Source organism: Sander vitreus, chromosome 11 (assembly GCF_031162955.1).
Source record: "Sander vitreus isolate 19-12246 chromosome 11, sanVit1, whole genome shotgun sequence".
Taxonomy (NCBI): Eukaryota; Metazoa; Chordata; class Actinopteri; order Perciformes; family Percidae; genus Sander; species Sander vitreus.
Window position 1 is genome coordinate 2,371,265 of NC_135865.1, and position 20,523 is coordinate 2,391,787.

At 39.7% G+C, this 20,523-nt stretch overlaps 1 protein-coding gene across 1 annotated transcript in view; it reads left to right on the plus strand.

Annotated features, from left to right (window-relative positions):
• The window catches only part of pde9aa (phosphodiesterase 9aa), a 51,729-nt gene extending 32,247 nt beyond the window's left edge, over nucleotides 1-19,482 (plus strand). Inside the window, exons 7-19 of the mRNA XM_078262765.1 lie at nucleotides 4,688-4,772; nucleotides 6,911-6,971; nucleotides 7,819-7,893; nucleotides 8,766-8,852; nucleotides 9,173-9,277; nucleotides 11,132-11,214; nucleotides 11,901-12,057; nucleotides 12,725-12,838; nucleotides 16,510-16,614; nucleotides 17,558-17,686; nucleotides 18,685-18,780; nucleotides 18,866-18,930; nucleotides 19,261-19,482. Of these exons, the coding sequence (XP_078118891.1) occupies nucleotides 4,688-4,772; nucleotides 6,911-6,971; nucleotides 7,819-7,893; nucleotides 8,766-8,852; nucleotides 9,173-9,277; nucleotides 11,132-11,214; nucleotides 11,901-12,057; nucleotides 12,725-12,838; nucleotides 16,510-16,614; nucleotides 17,558-17,686; nucleotides 18,685-18,780; nucleotides 18,866-18,916 (1,148 nt within the window). The 3' untranslated portion in view covers nucleotides 18,917-18,930; nucleotides 19,261-19,482. The remainder of the gene's footprint in view (nucleotides 1-4,687; nucleotides 4,773-6,910; nucleotides 6,972-7,818; nucleotides 7,894-8,765; nucleotides 8,853-9,172; nucleotides 9,278-11,131; nucleotides 11,215-11,900; nucleotides 12,058-12,724; nucleotides 12,839-16,509; nucleotides 16,615-17,557; nucleotides 17,687-18,684; nucleotides 18,781-18,865; nucleotides 18,931-19,260) is intronic.
• The last annotated feature ends 1,041 nt before the right edge of the window (nucleotides 19,483-20,523 follow it).

Below are 20,523 nucleotides of genomic sequence, written 5' to 3' on the forward strand. Positions count from 1 at the left end.
TGTCCATGAATTTTTGGCTAATCCTGCAGATTCCATTCCTGACTCTCAACTCAAGATACTTCATCACAGCTAATACATCTAAGTTAATAAATATTGATTTTTGGATCAATAAAAATCCAATATGTCAAAAATTAGAGCAGTCCTTTTAGTGTTTTGCAACACAATGGCTGTAAACACAAATATTAAAGGATAGCTTCAGAATGATGTCTATCACATGCCAAGTGATCCCTTTATTTTGCAAGTGCACTGTAAAAACAAATGGGGACGAAGCCATAAAGTCCTTGTTTTGTGCAAAAAAAAAATTATAATGTTCAACTGAAGTAAATATGAGGCTTCAACAGTCAAAGGACGTTGGGCATATTTGTCTTGGCTGTCTAGACATTACATGCCGCTCGCGCAGAACTGGATAAAAAAACTGGAGAGACAACGAGATGTGGGAAGTTCTGTCGGTAAGGGCCTATGCTGAAATCATCAGACACATTCAAGGAACGACAAGAAATTTGGTTGTTTATGACCAAATTATAAACGACTGCATGACGTCCTGTCTGCTGCACGCCCTACCCAGCGCCATCCTTTGTCTAAATCAGTTTTTTCAGGAAGTGAGAACGCCTCTGACACGGACAATCTCCTGTCGTGTGGTGCATGTGTGAAAGGGAAACACCTGACAATGTCTGGACCTAATTCCTCGGGCAAACCCCGGAGTTTGTATGTTAAAACGGCTATAGTGTTGTCTCTCTTTAATTCGCAGTAAACACAGTGAATACCCACATGATAAACCACATCAGTCCGGATTAGTGATGTCACAATACCAGAAATGTAGTAGTCAATACCAATACCAGTGTAATTCCACAATCCTCGATACCCAGCATGAATCCCATATACCTTAACATACACTCCTTTATGTCATCTGGGGAGAACATCAGTCTTCTGGCCTCACAGCCCACTACAACAAATACGGTAATGTCTTCCATGACTTCACCTGAAACTCCCAAATGTTAAGTGAAGTCTGTTTTTTTTTTTTTTTTTAGATAGAACTGGATTGAAGTTAACTTTTAACTTACGCTATGCAGAGGTCTGCTGGAACAAACGCTAACGTTAGCTATGATAGCTAACGTTAGCTATGATAGCTAACGTTAGCTATGATATGACGTTAGCCATCTTCATCCGCTTATCCGGGGTCAGGTCGCGGGGGTACGCAGCTCAGCAGGGGACCCCAAACTTCCCTTTGGGGGTCCTGTATTCTACTTAATACAAATTCAGTTCAAAGGTACAAATTGAACAGCATTTTAGTCAACTCAATTCTGTGCTAAGCCTACACCTGTTGATCAGTTCACCATTACTTTAGAAGAAGTTACCGTTAGCTATCATAGCTAACGTTAGGCTCTATGTGAACAACTGCAGAGAGAAACAGACTTACTAGTGGTTTGGAAGTTCCAGGTGAACTTGTGAAAGCAGTTGACGTAGATGTAGGGTAAAGCTACTGCGGTCAAAGATGCTCTATGCTGCGTCAAACCGTCAGCGGGCACCATGGTGTGTACGCAGATGAGGGACACCATCGCTCTTCCTATCTTTACATAGCAAATATTTGTTTGCTGCTATATTAATGTGATGGAGCTCTGTTAACATAAAGTACACACATGTATGTCTTTTTCAGCATTTTTAAAACTGTAAGGGCCTTCAGACATTTCAAATGCTTTTCATTAACCTAATAATTAATAATTAAGTAAAATGCCCCCTTTTTCCTGTATTCTCCATCCATCCATCCATCCATCCATCTTCATCCGCTTATCCGGGGTCGGGTCGCGGGGGTAGCAGCTCCAGCAGGGGACCCCAAACTTCCCTTTGGGGTCCTGTATTCTACTTAATACAAATTCAGTTCAAAGGTACAAATTGAACAGCATTTTAGTCAACTCAATTCTGTGCTAAGCCTACACCTGTTGATCAGTTCACCATTACTTTAGAAGAAGTTACCGTGCATCTATGGCAACTGCTTTTACGAGTTCACCTGGAAGTCCCAAACCGCAAATAAATCTGTTTCTCTCTGCAGTTGTTTTTCACATAGAGCCCATTGTTAGCTACGATAGCTGACATTAGCCAACGTTAGTTTGTTCCAGCAGACCTCTGCATAATGTAAGTTAACTTTAACCAGCCCGGTTCTATGTGAAAAAAACGAGGGCAGAGAGAAACAGACTTCACTTAACATTTGGGAGTTCCAGAGGAACTCATGAAAGACATTACCGTATGCTAGCTGTGTGGTAATGCCAGGCTTTGTTGTAATGGACTGTGGGTCCAGAAGACTGACGTTCTCTCCAGATTACATGTAAATCACGCTCGCCCCCCTCCCCTCAAATAAAATTGATTAATTGAAACCCCTCCACTCCACACCAAAAAGTTGAAATTTAACATTTTGAAATTGAAAAAGAGTGTCCCTAACCCCTGCTAAGTGTTATCCTGAAATGCATTGTATAAAAGAGTGTACATGGGATTTCTTGCTTTGTTTTTGACCGTGGTGTTGAATTGGGTATCGAGGATTGTGGAATTACACTGATATTGGTATTGGCTACTAAATATCTGGTATTGTGACATCCCTAATCAGGACTGATGTGGTTTATCATGTGGGTATCCATTGTGTTCATTGCAAATTAAAGAGACAACACTATGGGGGCTACATGGGGATGGCTGTGTATCAGAGGTAGAGTGGTCGCCTTTCAACCACAAGATTAGTGGCTCAATCCCAGGCTCCTCCAGCCAAGTGTCCCTGAGCAAGACACTGAACCCCCCCATGTTGCTCCCCGGATGCTGTATGTATAGCTGTCCACTGCTCAAAATACTTAGGATGGGTTAAATGTTTAACAGGTTTTTTTTATAGCTGTTTTCACATACAAACTCCGGACTCATTCTGGAGGAACTAGGTCCTGACATTGTCCAGAGTTTTCCTTTCACACATGTAGCACACAACAGGAGATTGTCCTTGTCACAGGCGTTCTCACTTCCTAGAAATACTGATTTAGTTAGATTTACACGGCGCCATGGAGCAGTTCATAATTTTGTCATAGACAACTGAGTCTCTTTCCGTTTCTTAAAATAGATAGACATAAATCTGAAGCTATCCTTTAATATTTGTGTGTGAGTGTTTACAACCATTGTGAGCAGTGTTGCAAAACACTAAAAGGACTGCTCTAATTTATGGCAACATTGGTTGATCCAAAATCCATATTTAATCAACTTAGATGTGTAATGTCTGGTTATGTTATTACATAAGTCTGATTATAAAAAAGAATATTATTAGAATATATTATTATTATTAAAAGATATATTTCCAGCAAATTAAATTCACATCAAATTCTACTTCCTGGGGTTGTAGCCAATTTAATTCAATTTAATTCCCACTTTTGGCTTGGATCTTCCAAAATTCTGACTTGAGAACCCTGCAGGACAAACTTCCAGCATACGTTGTGCGAGTTTCGTGAACCCACTTTCAGTGCCCACTCTCCCTGACTGGTTTTGTGTAGTAGTAGTTTCAGATCTGACGCACAGCCACTTCACACAAGCATGCCAATTGCCTGGATACCTGGTCGCTATGGAAACAGCATGGCGCCCACACAGTTCTCCATCCTCTCATGACTTTGGTCGTCATGGTCACCTATGCTAATGCCAGCTGGAGTGTTGTCAGAGGGGCCCTTTTCTGATTCAGCAAAACAGAGGTGGATTAATCAAGGAGGCAGACAGAGGAGGACGCAGAGTCAGATAAAGATATGTGAGAGTCCAAAGAGTGAGTGATATCAGCTGCAGTCTGCTGAGGTGAGATACAACCAGATGACAGACAGCTGTTAATATTGATGCTGGTGGACTTCGTAGAGACTGCTGCAGGCTCAGTGAGTGGGCTTTGCTGCTTTCACAATGTACAGCTGCAGGATCTGTTTCCCTCTCTCAGGATCCACCTCCTACACCACCAACCCCCGTCTCTCTAACCTCATTCTGCTTTCTCTCAGTCTGTCAACTCATTTAAATGAACTGCATGGGCCTATCGGTATGGTTTTAGCATAAACTTGCCATCATATATCTACTGGGGCACTGATAGACTTAAACATCCAGCCTCCAGAACTAATGCTCCAGCCCGACCTACTGTAGATTTTGGGGTTACTGCCATTTTCAAGCCCTCAAAGTGCAGCAAAGCAACATGTGACTGACAGCATACCTGTATGGAAAAAATGTTTCGTTAGATCTCTAATTCGCTAATCTTATCTGCTCTGATAGATTGGGGGACAGTTTAGGCCTCACATAATCCCAATCATCACCTGGGACTTGGGTTAGTTAAAACCTTTTTAAAATATTCTATGCAGAGGAGGGTATGCAGGAATGGGAGGAAAAGTGTGGTTCTGGTTTTGTGTTGTTGATTGCTTTATTGACCAACAAAAACGAATGCACGAAACATTGAATGCCAAAAAAGAAGCCACAGTAGAGACCTGACCATGTTGTTCCAAACCCCAGTCACCAAAATAGGCCAATTAAACAAATAAAATAATGTAATTGTTAATTTAGCTTTATGACCCAAAGATGCTCTGGGTAATGTTATATGTTTGCAGCTACAAATGGTATCAAGAGGTTAAGGGTTTAAAACATATGAACTTTAATAGGATTAGTGGGGTTTAAATAAATGACTCTAAATGACTCTGTCTGTCTACAGTGGAGGGGATGAAGGTGGTGGAGATTGAGAAATGTCGCAACGACATCAAGAAGCTCCGCCAAGAGATGGCATCCAGAAACAACAGGTGATGGCAACAACAGAAGCAATTATCTCCTCAATAATCACTGAATCTCCCTGGTCTTTTCAATCTAATAAGCACAGAGGGAAGTGTCTAGCCAGAAATTGTCATGGGACACCCCATCCTTCTGTTGAATAGCAGAGTCCTGTCTGGAGATGTGCTTTACTATTAACCTTAGCTCACTGTAAATGCTAATATGCAGAGCAGCTGGTATTGCTTTATGTCAGCATTAGTGCAGTAATAGGAAGAATAGTAGTTGTTATTGTTATTAGTGCTAAAAAGTGCAGAAAATATATCAACTGCTATTTTGATATTCATAATCAAATTAAAATTAACTTAAATTCAATTTTATTTATAGTCTCAAATCATAACACTCATAATCTCCGAACACTTTACAGATAGAGTAGGTTTAGACCACGCTCTATAATTTAAAGAGACCCAACAATTCCCCAAAGAGCAGTTGCAGCAATTTAAGTAAATTATTAGCAAGAGTTCTTCTAAACTATGTACCCCCAAAATGTTCAATATTAAATAAGTAAATAGTAATAATAATCATAATCAAAAATGTGTAAAATATGTAAATGGACCAACAACTGAACTCATTATTGTGAAATGTTATTTGCTCATTCATTTTCACAATAACTGAATTTTATTGGACATCATTTTTATTTCAGTAGAGACATTTGTATTTGTTTTTCCAATGACACTTTTTTTGATAATGGGACTTTTCAAGGTAACACATTTTATTTTATACTGTCACTGTCAACAGTACCACCCTCTCAACCTTTTGCCAATCACAGTCCCCCTCACTCTTAAGGTAGAGCTAGAAACAACTGCTACCAAAGTTAGCCAGTTAGCTCCTGTTAGCTAGCGCAACAACAATGCCAAAGTAATTCTGGAGACTGCTGCTCTGAATAAATCTAGTACAAAGGCACAGTAGCGATACCGCTTTAGCTTTTAAGCCAACAAGGCATGCTACCTTGCCAACTAACTAGATTTTTTTTTGTGAGCTTGGATTATTACTCAGCATCAAAGTGAAGAGCCAGTGTTATAGTGCGTTCCATTTGTACTCTGAACTCAGATTTTCCGAGGTCAAAGCTGGAAACACGAGCTCGGAACTCGGGCAACCATGAGTACCCCGAGCTAAAAAGAGAAAGACTGTTTTTCTTTTTGCTCTTGACAGAGATGTATATCTCATATATATATTCAAAGGTGAATCTAAATATTAGGTGCTGCTGTCTCTTCATGTTAATACTGAACAATATATGAAGCTCACAACCCACTCTAGTTAGTTAGCATGTGCAGACTTAAAGCTGTAGTGCGTAGTTTCTGTCAGTAATGACAACAAAACTGTTGGCACATCCACGTGATACAAGCCTTCTGTGATAAAAAAAAAAGTTACGCACAGTTAGCTTTAATAAGCTAAATAAATCAAATGAGTTAGCTTCTGTGTCTGTGTACTGCTTATATACAGCAGCAGTTTCTGGCTAAATCTGATAGCAGTCGTTGCTTGAGAGAGGGAGGGGACATGTGATTGGCTGAAATGTAAATGTACTGTGACAACACCACTGTCATCAAAAGTGGCATGAAATAAAAAAGTCATTCCATTTAAAAGTCTGTTATTATGAAAATGATAATTTCTTAAATATTTCTCAAATTATTGTTTCATTTGTGTATTTTACACAATTCATTCATATCATTATTTATTTATATAAATATTTGTTTTATTTATTTAATGTTGAACACTTTGGGGTTCCATACCAAACATTCTCTAGTCCCATGTCTCAAGTGAGTGTTGGCAAATCGATTAATCAAAAAATAAATCCTTAAAGCCTAATCAGTGTCACTGGTAGTTCTAGTATAATGCCTAATTAGCAGTAACTAATTAGCAGTACATGTGTCAGTAGTATCAATTAATATCTAGATTCATTTAGACCTAATATAGACCTAGACTAGACCTAGTACTAGTAGAAGTAATTGAGAAAGTGATGCTTTCTGAATGTTCACTGATAAAACTACATTGCATTGGAGACCAAGGTTGTTTTACTTATTGAGGATATTTATATATTGTTTTAGAAGTAGTAGAATTAGTATTGATATTATTTCTTTGTAGATTCAAGCGGTTTAAAAAAAATTGTTTTCAGTAACTTCCTGGAAGACAATAAGAAGCTGACTCCTCGCAGAGACGTGCCCTCCTACCCAAAGGTAAGCTTTTCCTAGAAAGTCTCTACCCAACACTGTTCAGTCCACTGTGTGTTTTTGTTAGCCAGGTGAGTCTGCTGATGGCAGGTGTTCTAAGAAATACCACGCCTCTAGTGTGGTTCCAGGAACAAGATAGAACAAATGTTTAGTCTCAAACAATTGGGTCCATTTGACACTTGTGAAAATGTTATTGGCCAGTTTTATCGATGTTTATCAGGTTTAGTCTAGGTCTATTCCTAGAAAACAGTCAGTGCAGTACAATAGGTCACTGTGAGATAATCATCATCTCATCTCCACTCCGGACACCAGTGAATCTATAAAATGTTTGCACATAAGCAGAAGTTGTATTTTAGAAACATTCACCTGTTGACAGCTAGTGCTTCCTTCAGTATGGCTGCTAGTCATATTTCTTGCACATTTAATAACTAAACAGTCCAGCAAGAATTTAGCAAATAAAGTCAAATAGTGGGTATGATATTAGGTTATATGCCTGAACATTACAGTAGGTGTGTATAGTGGTGTGTAAAGGTGTGACCCTGAGCCAAGCGAAGGCAGACAGGGTTAAATGCCAGCTCTGTTGCCTGCAGTACATGCTGTCACAACAGACCATAGACGCCCTCAAAAAACCTGCCTTCGACGTCTGGCTATGGGAGGACAACGAGGTAAGACTGACCAGCTTGCTGAACCTGTCTCACCTACAATTCCCCTCTCTACTCTTCTCTCCATGTGCCCCCTGTCTCCCTTCCTGTCCCGCTGCCCTTTGTGTGTGTGTGTGTGTGTGTGTGTGTGTGTGTGTGTGTGTGTGTGTGTGTGTGTGTGTGTGTGTGTGTGTGTGTGTGTGTGTGTGTAGTACCATCTCTCTAAGGAGACAGTAGAAGCTCTTAGATTGCCTACTTTCGATGCTTGGCAGTGGGAACCTAATGAGGTGAGACTCATCCCCTGATTAATCCACTGTTTATGTTTTTCGATCAAAGGCAGTAACACTGTTACTGATGAATCAACTGCTAGAGGATATTTATCTCACTCCACACAGCTCCTTCTGGAGCAACTCTTTTCACATATGCAGTAACATTCCTCAAGACCTGTAAAATCAGTGGAGTTCCATCTATCCATCCATCCCTTTTCTGCTGCTTATGCAGAGCCGGATCCCGCTGGCAACAGCTTTAGCCTGCTAAGTTGTCAAGACCTCCCTCTCCCCAGCAAGGTCTTCTAGCTCCTCCGTTCCCAAGCCAACCCTGGGATCTTGCTATTTAAATTAGCTGGATACATGGTTAAACCTCATTTGCTCTTACCAGTGTATCTCCGTGTGTACTTCGTCCACACAAACTCCTGCCAATCGCTCCCAAACGTCCCAGTTAGAGAGTAAATGGCTTAAACATATTCTGTGTAAATCTTCACAATCATTCCCCGAAAGAGCCAAGCAGGCCTGCCTTGTTGTACAATCTTAACTTTCTTCAAAATGTGCCATTTTTAGCATGTAGCTTGCTAGCTCGGAGGTTCTGAAGGGAGCTGAAGGTTAGGGACATCCAGCTGAACACCCGGTGGCACCGATTCGTTGATCCAGACTATCCCAAACCTAAATATGACTTGGATCTATTATATTATCAACTAAAGAAACTAAACTATAGTATCATACAGGGTTTGGCTCTTATGGTGTAAGGTTCAGAGTTCATAAATAATGTTTTATTTACTGTAAATGTCAAAGGATTAAAGAAGACAAAACAACTTATCTCATCATATCTCCATTTCTCGCTGTATACAGACTGATATCACTGATACGTCCCTTTGTTCTTCCAGATGCTCAGCTGTCTGGAACATATGTACCATGACCTGGGCTTGGTCAAAGACTTCAGCATCAACCCTATCACACTCAAGAGATGGCTGGTGAGACTTGGACCCAGTACATGTGCACATTCACATAGACACCAACCAACAACATCCCCATTGAATGGGCCTTTTCCCAAACAGAACAATATCTCAAAATACTTTCTGCTCTTCATCTTTTTCATTGTTGTAGTTGTTTTTATACTGTTATTGCTTTTCACTGTTTCTGTTTTTTTTTGTTTTATTACCATGTAAAGTGCCTTTGAGTACCTTTTAAAAGGGCTATACAAATGAAATGTATTCTTATTCTTCCGTTTGATGCCCTTAAGCTCAAAGATCTCAAACCTCCTGTCTGTCTGTCTGTATCTCTCTCTGTGTAGCTTTGTATTCATGACAACTACAAGAATAACCCCTTCCACAACTTCCGCCACTGTTTCTGTGTCACCCAGATGATGTACAGCATGATCTGCCTGTGCAACCTACAGGTAATCTGCTTCTTAGAGACTTGACTGCTGTGAGACTCGAGGCTCGCATCAATAAGGACTTGAGACTTGAAAGCAAAGTTTCAGGTTTTGACCTGGTAAAATCAGGGATTAATAGAAACTACAGATGAAGGCCTTGCACCCTTGACCACACACCCTTTATATATATTTTTTGGGGGGGACATTTTAGGTGTTTATTACATAGGACAGCTAAGGGGGACAGAGAGGGGGAGTGACATGCAGCAAAGGGTCACAGGTTGGAATTGAACTTGCGGCCGCTGCTGCAAGGACTGAGCCTCTGTACATGGGGCACACGCTCTACCAGGTGAGGTACCCTGCGCCCCTATACGTTGGTCCCAGTTAGTAAAACGCACTGTAACACAGCATTGAAAGATCCAGATGTTGTATGTGAATGTTATGACATTTTAATAGTCAGCATCTGGACTTTGTACATTGCTCATAAAGACCTGGGACTTAAAGGGGCATTCACCACCAAGTTTCTATGGCAAAGTTGAACTTACTCATCACGAGGAGTCCCACCCAGCCTGTGAAAACAGTTGTATAAAGTGTGTAATGTCATCTAACTTCACAGAAATGTAATACTAAACCATTGGAGTAGCTCTTGTAAAGAATAGTTAGACATTTTGCTTCACCTGCTTATATGGTACTTATATGGTTTTACTGTAAAGTGTATTTGAGTACTTTGAAAAGCGCTATATAAAGAAAATGTATTATTATTATTATTTAGTTGATTTCTTGCCAAGAATAAGCGTATTTCCCAAAATGTTAGTATTTTTTTTAGCAGTCCTTTTTAAGTAATTATATTACCTTTTGGTATATATTTCTACTTATTTGTAGATTTGATGAAATCAGTCAATTCTCCTGTAAGATTCCAATCTCTTTAAATAGTAATAAAACACGTGTGTAAGTCAAAACTCTTTTTAAGGACACTCCATCCAAAACCAACACTGTCCTATAAATAGATATGTTGTTCTTAATTTGACTTCTGCTTATGTACTGTGGAAATACAGTTAAGTAATGGTATTCCCTGCTGGGGTAATACTTTGTATTTTCACACTAGTCTTATTTCTGCTGAGCAAAATGTGTATGGAGGCTCATAGGCTGGATAAAGTGTGATTTGGGGTTTGATTCTCACTGCAGCGCTAATGCTTTTAAAAGAGCCTGCTCTCTGATCACCTTGTGTTTTAAGTCAAGCCCCAAACTTCTGCATCCTCTGTTTGTACTTAAAGATATTCCATAAGCAGCTTCAGTGCCATGGCTGCCTGCGGAATGGTTGTGCTATGAGATGCACCGCTGTATTGCTTTGTTGCATCAACGTCACTTTATTATCATCTGAAGCTCCTTATTTGTTTAGGGTGGACTTTTACTTTAAAGAGTTCAAGTCAAGTCAGATTTGAATGCATGTATTTAAAAGCGATACATGCAGTCATGCTGCAGTTGTGATGGGACAGCTGGGGGGAACAAGCTGAGCTGTGGAGAGAAGACATCAGGGGATTGGGAAAGCTCAGGGGAGAAAGAATGAGAGGATGAGGAGGAGGGCGGGGGGTGTAGTGAAGGGGAGACGCCTGTCTGAAAAAAAAAAGAAATAAGAAAGAAAAGAAAAAAGGAAAAGAGGAGCTTGTTCTTCTCAGAGTCTCCCTCTGTTGTTAGGGATGACAGACACACACACACATACACAAACACACACACACACACGCGCACACACACACACACACACACACACACACACACACACACACACACACACACAATGTGGCAATTTGAGGGGGGAAGATATTATCGCACATATGGATGATAAATATACAGACGTCTGGATTTCTGTGTTCATTTTTTTAGGAGAAGTTCACTCAGGTCGACGTTTTGATTCTCATGACAGCTGCTGTGTGTCACGATCTTGATCACCCCGGATTCAACAACACGTAAGACACAAACACACGCACACACACACGCACACGCACACACAAAGCTGTATGTCTACAGCATAGTAACCAATGAGCCAGAGACATAAGGTAGAAAGTATTGAGAGAAGGACTAACACACTGTTGGTCTTTTAATGGGATTAGCTGGCATTTAGGAAAAATATGGATTAACACCAGACTTAATGGCGGTCCACACCAAGAACAATAACTATAACCATAACTATAACTACTGTATAACCATAACTATAACGATGTGAGCTGTGTGATGTGAACGCTGAACGGTAAAGTTCTGTAAACAGTCGCATCAAGCACGCTCTACACGCTCCAGCTGATAATGATACATAATACACTAATGCTGCAGACAATGCAGCGTAAGATTACAGGAATGTCTGTAGTGATATCCTACATAATCGTGAATTCAGGTCCATTTAATGAACCAAAAAGGTTATTACTGGTGGTCCCTGGCGACACAGACACTGCTGCCTTTTCCAGGCAACAGCATCGCACAAAGCTGCAGAGAGCCAGGGATGAGAGCACCGGAACAAAAACACCAACACGTCACAGATTATATGATAATAACATCCAAACCACAGACTCAGTGGTTTCTGTGACATGAGAAATACTTTCAAAGTACATCTTATAGCTTGCATCTTTTTCGATCTACCCATTCCCTCTCTCTCTTCCAGGTACCAGATCAATGCCAGAACAGAGCTGTCAGTTCGCTACAATGACATCTCCCCTCTGGAGAACCACCACTGTGCTGTGGCCTTCCAGATCTTATCTCAGCCCGACTGCAACATCTTCTCCAACTTTGACCCTGAGGCCTTCAAACAGATACGACAGGTAGGGGATCTGTTTTAAACATTGTTTGCTTGGGCGCCTGGGTAGCTCACGTGGTATAGCATGCACCCATATACAGAGGCTAACTCCTCGACGCAGCTGTCGCGAGTTTGATTCCGACCTGCGGTTTGCTGCTGTCATTCCCCCTCTCTCTCTCTCCTTTCTTGTCTAAAGCTGTCCTATCTAATTAAGGCCTAAAATGCCACTAAAAAATCTAAAAGCAATATTGATTATTGTTATCAGTATTCCTAAACTCCCAAATATCAATATCAGTATTGGCCTCAAACGTCCAGTATCGACTGGGCTATACTGATTAATGTTATATCAAGTGTAATAAGGGTGTATGGACACAGCGTGTTGTGGAATGGTGCCATGAAAAAGACTTGATACTTTCAGACAGTGTACACTAAGATGATTTAAACAAGTGTAAAGCTGATTTAGGGTAAAACTGAAGTGGGAATAGGAATCTGAAAGGACAAGTAAAGAGTGCCACCATAGTAATAAAATGGATTAATTTTATTGTGTGCCACCTACATAACTCAAACTACGTCAACAGAAAATCCAAGGAACCACAATTTACAGCACTGTCCACGCTGCTCAGGGGAAAACGTGTGTGTGTTTGTGTGTGTATGTGTGTGTATTGATGAGTTTCCCTTTTGCTGTGTTTTAGGGAACCATCACACTGATCCTGGCTACAGACATGGCACGACACGGTGAGATCCTGGACTCCTTCAAGCAGAAAGTCGACAGCTTTGACTACGCAGATGAGGAGCATGCCACCTGTGTAAGAACACTTTGATTTATAAACAAGTCTTAGGAAGCCTCTCACACAGGGGCTGTATTCCAGAGGGCGGCTTTAGTGAAAACTAGGGATGCACCGAATCCAGGATTCGGCTTCGGCCGAATATTGGGCTTTTTGATGGGGTTCTGTTTCTGCCGAACCTTAGAATTCTTTTCCACCGAACTGAACCCTACGCTTGCACTAGGCGCGCTACGCTGATCGACGTAATGATGGCGCCGTTGATTACGGGAAGGTGTTTACGTAGGTGGAGCGTTCAATGCAGCAGGCTGTGAGAAAGTGGAAATGGAACTGGTGAGCAGAACAAGTGTTGTTTGGCAGTACTTTCAGTCAAAAGAAGACCATTCAAGTCCAGCTACATGTTCAATCTGCAATGCCGATTTGTATCGTGGTGGCGAGGACACTAACCAATACACAACATCACCGCTGTTACAACATCTGGTATGAAACATCTGGAAGAATACGAGCTGAGCATGAAGGAATCTACAGACAGCAGCCAGAATTACACCTCTGCATGTCCTTTTTATATACCACTGGGACTCTGTGCATAGACAGCTGTCAGTTGCTTAGAGTAGTTCCAACTTATGTTGGTCATCAAAATAAATGAAAGCAAGTTTCAGGGTGTAATTCACAGAAAGAACAATTTACATTTCACTCTTGAACTTCTGTAGGAAATGTTTCACTGGATAGAATCTATGGATCAACTTAAATGACACTTTGACATTATTTGTTAGAAGGAACGTTTGTGGAAAGCACCAAACTTCCAGTCAATATTACTAACAAAATGACTCCTATTCTATTTTCACTTCCTGCCCTCCATCTGAATCACGCGTCATTGGCATCACATGACTGCAAACAAGGTAGCAACTTATGGTCGGACGCACGGACGCAGTTTTAAACATTGTGAATCCAACAAAGCTGGTTGGTTAGGTTTAGGTAAAGATTGTGGTTAAAATAAGTATGTTTCTTACGTAAACTAAGTTACGAATGTAAGTGAAGTAGTCAACGTAAAAAAAGTCACAAAAGTTGACTTTCATGCAAAGGTCTCCTGGATGAAAGTCATATGTTTGTTTGACCCAACCATCCACCCCAACCTCCTACCACACGCACATACACACATACTTATGCTCAAATACTTATGCTCACATACATAGTACATACATTACATACATAATACGTACATACATAAATACATACATACATACATAAAGACATACATAAATACATACATACATACATACACATACATACATACATACACATACTTAATACGTACATACATACATAAATACATACATACATACATACATACATACATACATAAATGCATACATACATACATACATACATACATAAATGCATACATACATACATTACATACAATACATACATAATACGTACACATACATACATACATACATTAAATACATACACATACATAATACGTACATACATACATACATACATACATACATACATACATACATTACATATATACAAAGTCTGATAAACGATGAATTAATGGACACCACTGAATACAACTGTGTTAACTTATTCTTTTTTTAAAGATACATGTGCACACTCAGCATATACCTTCATTAATATCTCTACGCCCCCTGGATTCAAATGGAGGCTCTGCCTTTTATTTACCTGTTGCCATGTTCCAATAATGATGGCTTTTTTTCTTCACCACACACAAGTTTAACTCAGAATGAACATACTCAGAGTTGATTGAACAAACTCTGATCAGCTGTTCTGGAACTGAAAACTCAGTTTCCTCATCTCAGGGCCCCATCACCTCAGAGTTCAGGGTTAGGCCAAAAATGATCACGTGTGCATCTGCTAGGGTCCGTGTGACGCACAGTTAAATCATTTAATTCTTATTCAAGTTAGCGGAGCGCTAAACCAGAAGGAGCCGGCTCGGCCGGCAGAGGTCTTGAGCGCGCTGCTCTATGATCATCCAGGTCACTATTTCATGATGGCTTCATCTGGCACTGAGCAACTTTTATAGGAATAAACGGGTCTCTGCCTCCAACGCTGTTTCCACGTCTTATAGTATAAATAGTATATATACAGTAGTAGGGTATAATTGAGCCTTAAGGCTCAGAGTTTGTTAAACCTGCTTTCTGGAGTAGACCCCTGCAGTTGAGTTCAGTTAGTCTGGACTACAGCTGGGTGATATGGAAAAAAATCAAATATCACAATATTTGTTACTGAATACCTCGAGGTCGATATTGCGTCGATATTTTATTGGTGCTTTTACAAAATATTTACACAATGACAGTTTTGATATATAATCATCAGTAATGTGGATACAATGACTAAGTGGGTGAAGGCAAATAATAAAACAGATAGTAAGTCTGGTAAGTTCAAAAAAATTGCATCACTTTACTGTAATGCAGCCTTTAAAAATATGAAAAGACAACACTTACCATATTACGATATTGCGAAATCCAAAATTGAAGACGATATCTAGCCTTATATATTTTTGTTGATGTATTATCGATATATTGCCCAGCCCTAGTCTTGACCAAAAAAAAAAGCCATTGTGGCCTTTTAGTTCTGTTTCATTTCATGAGGTTATACACTGTTATCTCAAATGAGTTGACTTTACTAGAAATTTGCGTTTTTACACAAGGTTAAACTTAACAGGTCTAGTTGTATTAACACAGAGCGGTAAGTTGATGCAGTAGACAAATCAAGTTTACATTAGTAGTCATTACTAAAAAGCATTAGTAAACATAAATTATTTATGCAATTGTGCAGCTTGTATTTACCTTCACAAAAGGCTCAGATTAATATTCTAAGTGTCTGACAACATTATGGAAAAGATTTCTAAGGAGGTCGACCTTTCTGTTAAAGAGTAAGATCCTTTTTTTAAACCGAAAAACATCCGCGAAATTGCGTTCGCTAAAACCACCAGACTCCATGTAACTAAACAGTAATTTTAGCATAGTAAAACACTTGATTCAAAGTCGACAGAAACAAAATAAAACTATGAAAAGCCGTTTTGGGTCGTCTTTCCACTTTTCCAACCATCACAACTCTAGTTTTGGTTGAAATAAACACACAGTTTACCGATTTACATGTGAAAATATGTTGGCTCTAAACATGCTAAAAGTATTGCTTTTTTAAATGGAGTCTGGTGGGTTTAGCGCTAGCGACTTCAGAGCTGTTTCTGATTAAACATAAAGGTCTCAAAGAGGTTTTAAAGGTCTATCTCTGAAGAAATCCTTTCCATAATGTTGTCAGACACTTAGAATATTAATCTGAGCCTTTTGTGAAGGTAAATACAAGCTGCACAATTGTCCTATTAACTTACATTGTAGCTTGTTTCTCCGCTGCTGACTGCAGCCATCTCACTTAACACTGGACCAATGTCAAAGATTGTTGTTCCCATCAGTCACTTAGACACAAAAACATAGGAACATAGGGTCCAGGTTGAAAAAAAACGGTAGTTACCCTTTACGTTAAACATGCAAAGACACAACAAATAAAACATTAGGCTACTTATCACTACTAAATAAATAATTTGTTCATATAAATATTGCTTCTTTTCCTTTATAATAGTATGACTCCAAGATGAATGTATTCAAAACATTTAAATGTTCCTTTGCATGGTAATATACTAACCTCTGACCCTGTGCTCTGTGCAGCTGAAGATGGTGCTCATCAAGTGCTGCGACATCTCCAATGAGGTGCGGCCCATGGAGGTGGCTGAGCCCTGGGTCGACTGCCTGCTGGAGGAGTACTTCATGCAGGTGGGGCTGTCAATGTGGAGAAAATACTGAGCCATGATACAAACATTATGTAGACCAAAACTCCCAACAGAGTAAAATCGTTTTTGTGTTTGTAGTAGGGCTGCACAATATGCGATTTGCGATAACGTTGCTGAATATCGCGATAATTACATGATATTACATGTGATGAATAAACAGATATTACTCATTTCTGCCTTTCTGCTGCTTTCAGTATTCTGCTAAAATACAACAACAACAAAAAAAATCATCTTTTATTGAACAAATTGGACATTGGATTGAATTTCTACTGATATTTTCTTTCAACTAAAAATCTCGGAGTGTTTTTTGCGATATGTCGCAGCCTTTTGCGATGTTGCTTTTGTGCCAGTTAATACTGCGATGACGATAAAAAAGAAATATATATATATAGATATATATATATATATCTATATATATATATATTATGCAGCCCTAGTTTGTAATTCTTTTAGGCAGGGTCGTTATTTTCGGTTACACTTTACTTGAAGGTATCTACATAAGAGTGACATGACACTGTCATGAACATGTCATTAAAATTATAAACAAGTCATAAATGTGTATGACATAACACTTCTGTCATTAAGTGTCATTCGGTTTTTAGTTAGGGTTAGAGTTAGAGTTAGGGTTCATGTGTCATGACAGTGTCATGTGTTCATGACAGTGTCATGTCACTCTTATGTAGATACCTTCAAGTAAAGTGTAACCTTATTTTCTATTTTTCTGGTTATGGTTAGACTCCATCATGTTAGCCATAATGAGACTAACTATCTGCTGTAATCTGCTACAGGAGATATAAAGCTGCATAAGTCACGTGTAGCGTCATGAATGGGCAAAGTGAGTCAGCAAAAGCCATTTGTCCCTCCTGTTGTTTAAAATGGTCCTTTTGTGTGTGTGTGTGTGTGTGTGTTTGTTGTGTGCTGTTCAGAGTGACAGAGAGAAGGCTGAAGGGCTTCCTGTGGCTCCGTTCATGGACAGAGAAAAGGTCACCAAGCCGACGGCTCAGATTGGCTTCATTAAGTTCGTCCTCATCCCCATGTTTGAGACTGTGATGAAGGTGAATATGCAGCACAGTGATGCAGAGCTGCAAAGAGGGAAGTGGTACTGGTTCTGGAGATATATATCCCCAACGTGAAGTAGCATTTGAATAAGTTCTTTTGATGATATCTTCGGTGTTAATCGGTTCCGCAGCATGTGAGTGTTCTGAATAATTTAACACTCTTATGATCGGTAATTCATTATTTCAACTTTGTTGCTGAGAATCTTGTTTGTTTTTTTCTGTCAATTAAGTATGTTTACTGTCCACCATTTATTGGAGTCTCTGAGTTCTGAGTGTGAAATGTATAAACTGCCCTCAAAAATGTCCATAATGGAATAAACAAAGTGTCAACGTGCATTTTACATGTAAAATGGAAATGTGTTTGATTCTACAGCTGCAAGTGATGCTGCAAAATGATGAAGATACATACATGTCACAAATATCACCTTACTGCTCACTGTTGATCATTTTAGACAGGAAACCATCACATGGAACCAGTCTTCATGTTACTTTGAAGCTATTGTGCACGACTATACATTTAAGCCATTGCCAAATGAGTTGATACAAAGCTAATCAAGCTACACAAAACTCCCTCTGTATTTCTCAGTATGGCTGCGTTTACAAAATGGCGTAGTGCAGCGACTTTTGCGCGCAGAAGCTCCAGTGATGCGTTTTACGTCACCGCTGAGAAAGGGCAGCTTTGGAGACGATGAGGACGTAAAAATCACAAAATAATGACGTCTTCTGAAGAGTCCATCGTGTTTTTTTGAATTGGCAACTGTGTGGGGGAGGGGTGGGGGTGGTGCGCGGTCACCGAAGGCTTGCGTCGTGTGGGTGTTCCGACAGTGTTGTTGTCATGATTTACAATTTCTCATGGGGGCTACAGAATCTACACACTATAGCTTTAAACAAACACACCGCTGCTTAGAGACAGTTACAGTTATATAAAGACAAAGTAATGAGGTGTTTGCTGTGATGATACTCACCCTTAGTGTGTGTGTGTGTGTGTGTACTAGCTGTTCCCACAGATTGAGGAGGCGATGGTGCAGCCACTCAGAGAGTCAAGAGACCGATACGAAGAACTCAAACAGATTGATGACGCCATGAATGAGGTTGGAGGATTTCTAGAAGTGTGTGGATGCATTGACTTTGTCCATGGTGCAGATTGTGACCAATAACTAGTAATGTTCCCTCCAGGTGCAGAAAAACAAAAGTGAGAGCTTGACCATGGGAGGGAAGAAGAAGTAAGAGGTTTTATGAAGGTAGGAAAGAACAGAAGGTAACACATTACTTGACGGTAGCTACGTAAGAGTGACATGACACTGTCATGACACATGAATCCTAACCCTAACCCTAACTTGTCATGACAAAAACCAAATGACACTTAACACTAAAAGAAGCGTTATATCATAAACGTTTATGACTTGTTTATAATGTTTATGACACGTTCATGACAGTGTCATGTCACTCTTATGTAGATACCTTCAAGTAAAGTGTAACCGAACAGAACTTGCTGAAATGTTTGTCTAAGTGTATGGCCGGGTTTACCAACTTGGACAGTTTTTTCTTTATAAATCTAATGTCTGTTTCAGCACCAGTGAGCGTAGAGCACGCGAGTGGAGCAGTGTGACGTAAAGTAAACTGAGGACCGGCGGGATGTGTGATCTGGGGGGAAAATAAGGTGGATTTCCATGTCTGTCACAGAAATGTGATGGAGTGGATATGAGAAGCAGCTCTGAGACAGCGTTACAAACTACTGATGGACAATCCAAAGCCTTTCAGGAAATGTCAACATTTGTACAGCACAGATTAGATACATATCTGCATTGTTTTTTTTTATTTGAAATGTGTTGTTTTTTACAGATTGTACAGATTTTTAGTGACCCGTGTTCTTTCCTACAAAAAAAATAAAAGGATTACTTTAATTACAAAAACCTGTGTGAACTCTTAATGTCTCTGCTTATTATTCATTTTTGAAGAAAATACTTTCTAATACTAAGCCTCTTGAAAATAGGTTCAGGCATCCAAACCTTTTCTATACTCCATAATAATATATATATACTGTATGAACATGTAATACTTATGACCCAATCACAAGGCTTAATTACCAAAGCAACTGCCCTAGAGCCCTACACACTCACTTAGTTTTTTTTTTATATTATTTTTATGTTTGCGCCTTCAACCAAAGCAAATTCCTAGTAAGTGCTACTTACCTGGCAATACATCTAATTCTGATTCTTAGTTTGTGGTGATTTGATTTATTTCAGATTTGTTCAGGAATAAGCACACTATTCACTGGAATTAAAAGGCTTTATAGCTGCAGTCATACTTTCATGTTAACAATGGTTCAAAGGAATATGTGTAGTGTGCCATAAATCAGTAGTAGTGATGAACTTATAGAGAGTTATCTCCGCCTGCAGCTCCACTCATCAGCATCTTTCAGCTCATTGTTTTGGTTTTATGACACGGAAGTGTAATGTTTTGGTTCTTAGCACTCTCAACCTCACTTTTGTTTGTGAAAAATCTCTGTACAACCCACTGTACTCTACCTGCTGCAGACAGACACAGTGAGAAACTCGTTGGTGAACATAGCGGAGCATTCAGCAGCTAAAGAGACAGATATTTCCCTCGGGAGCTGGTGGAGACCAAAACAGAGCTAAAAGAGAGAGAATATTGGACTCACTTTCATCAGGTGGACACAAACAACTCCAAACGAATGCTAATTATGCTCTGTGTCTGCGAGAATAGGAAACTCTTCGCTAACACTTGAGATTGGGTAGATACCAGTACATACAGTACATATGGGTGTTCATAGTTCACACAAAAAAAAAGTTTGCATTTCAGAACCTTAGGAA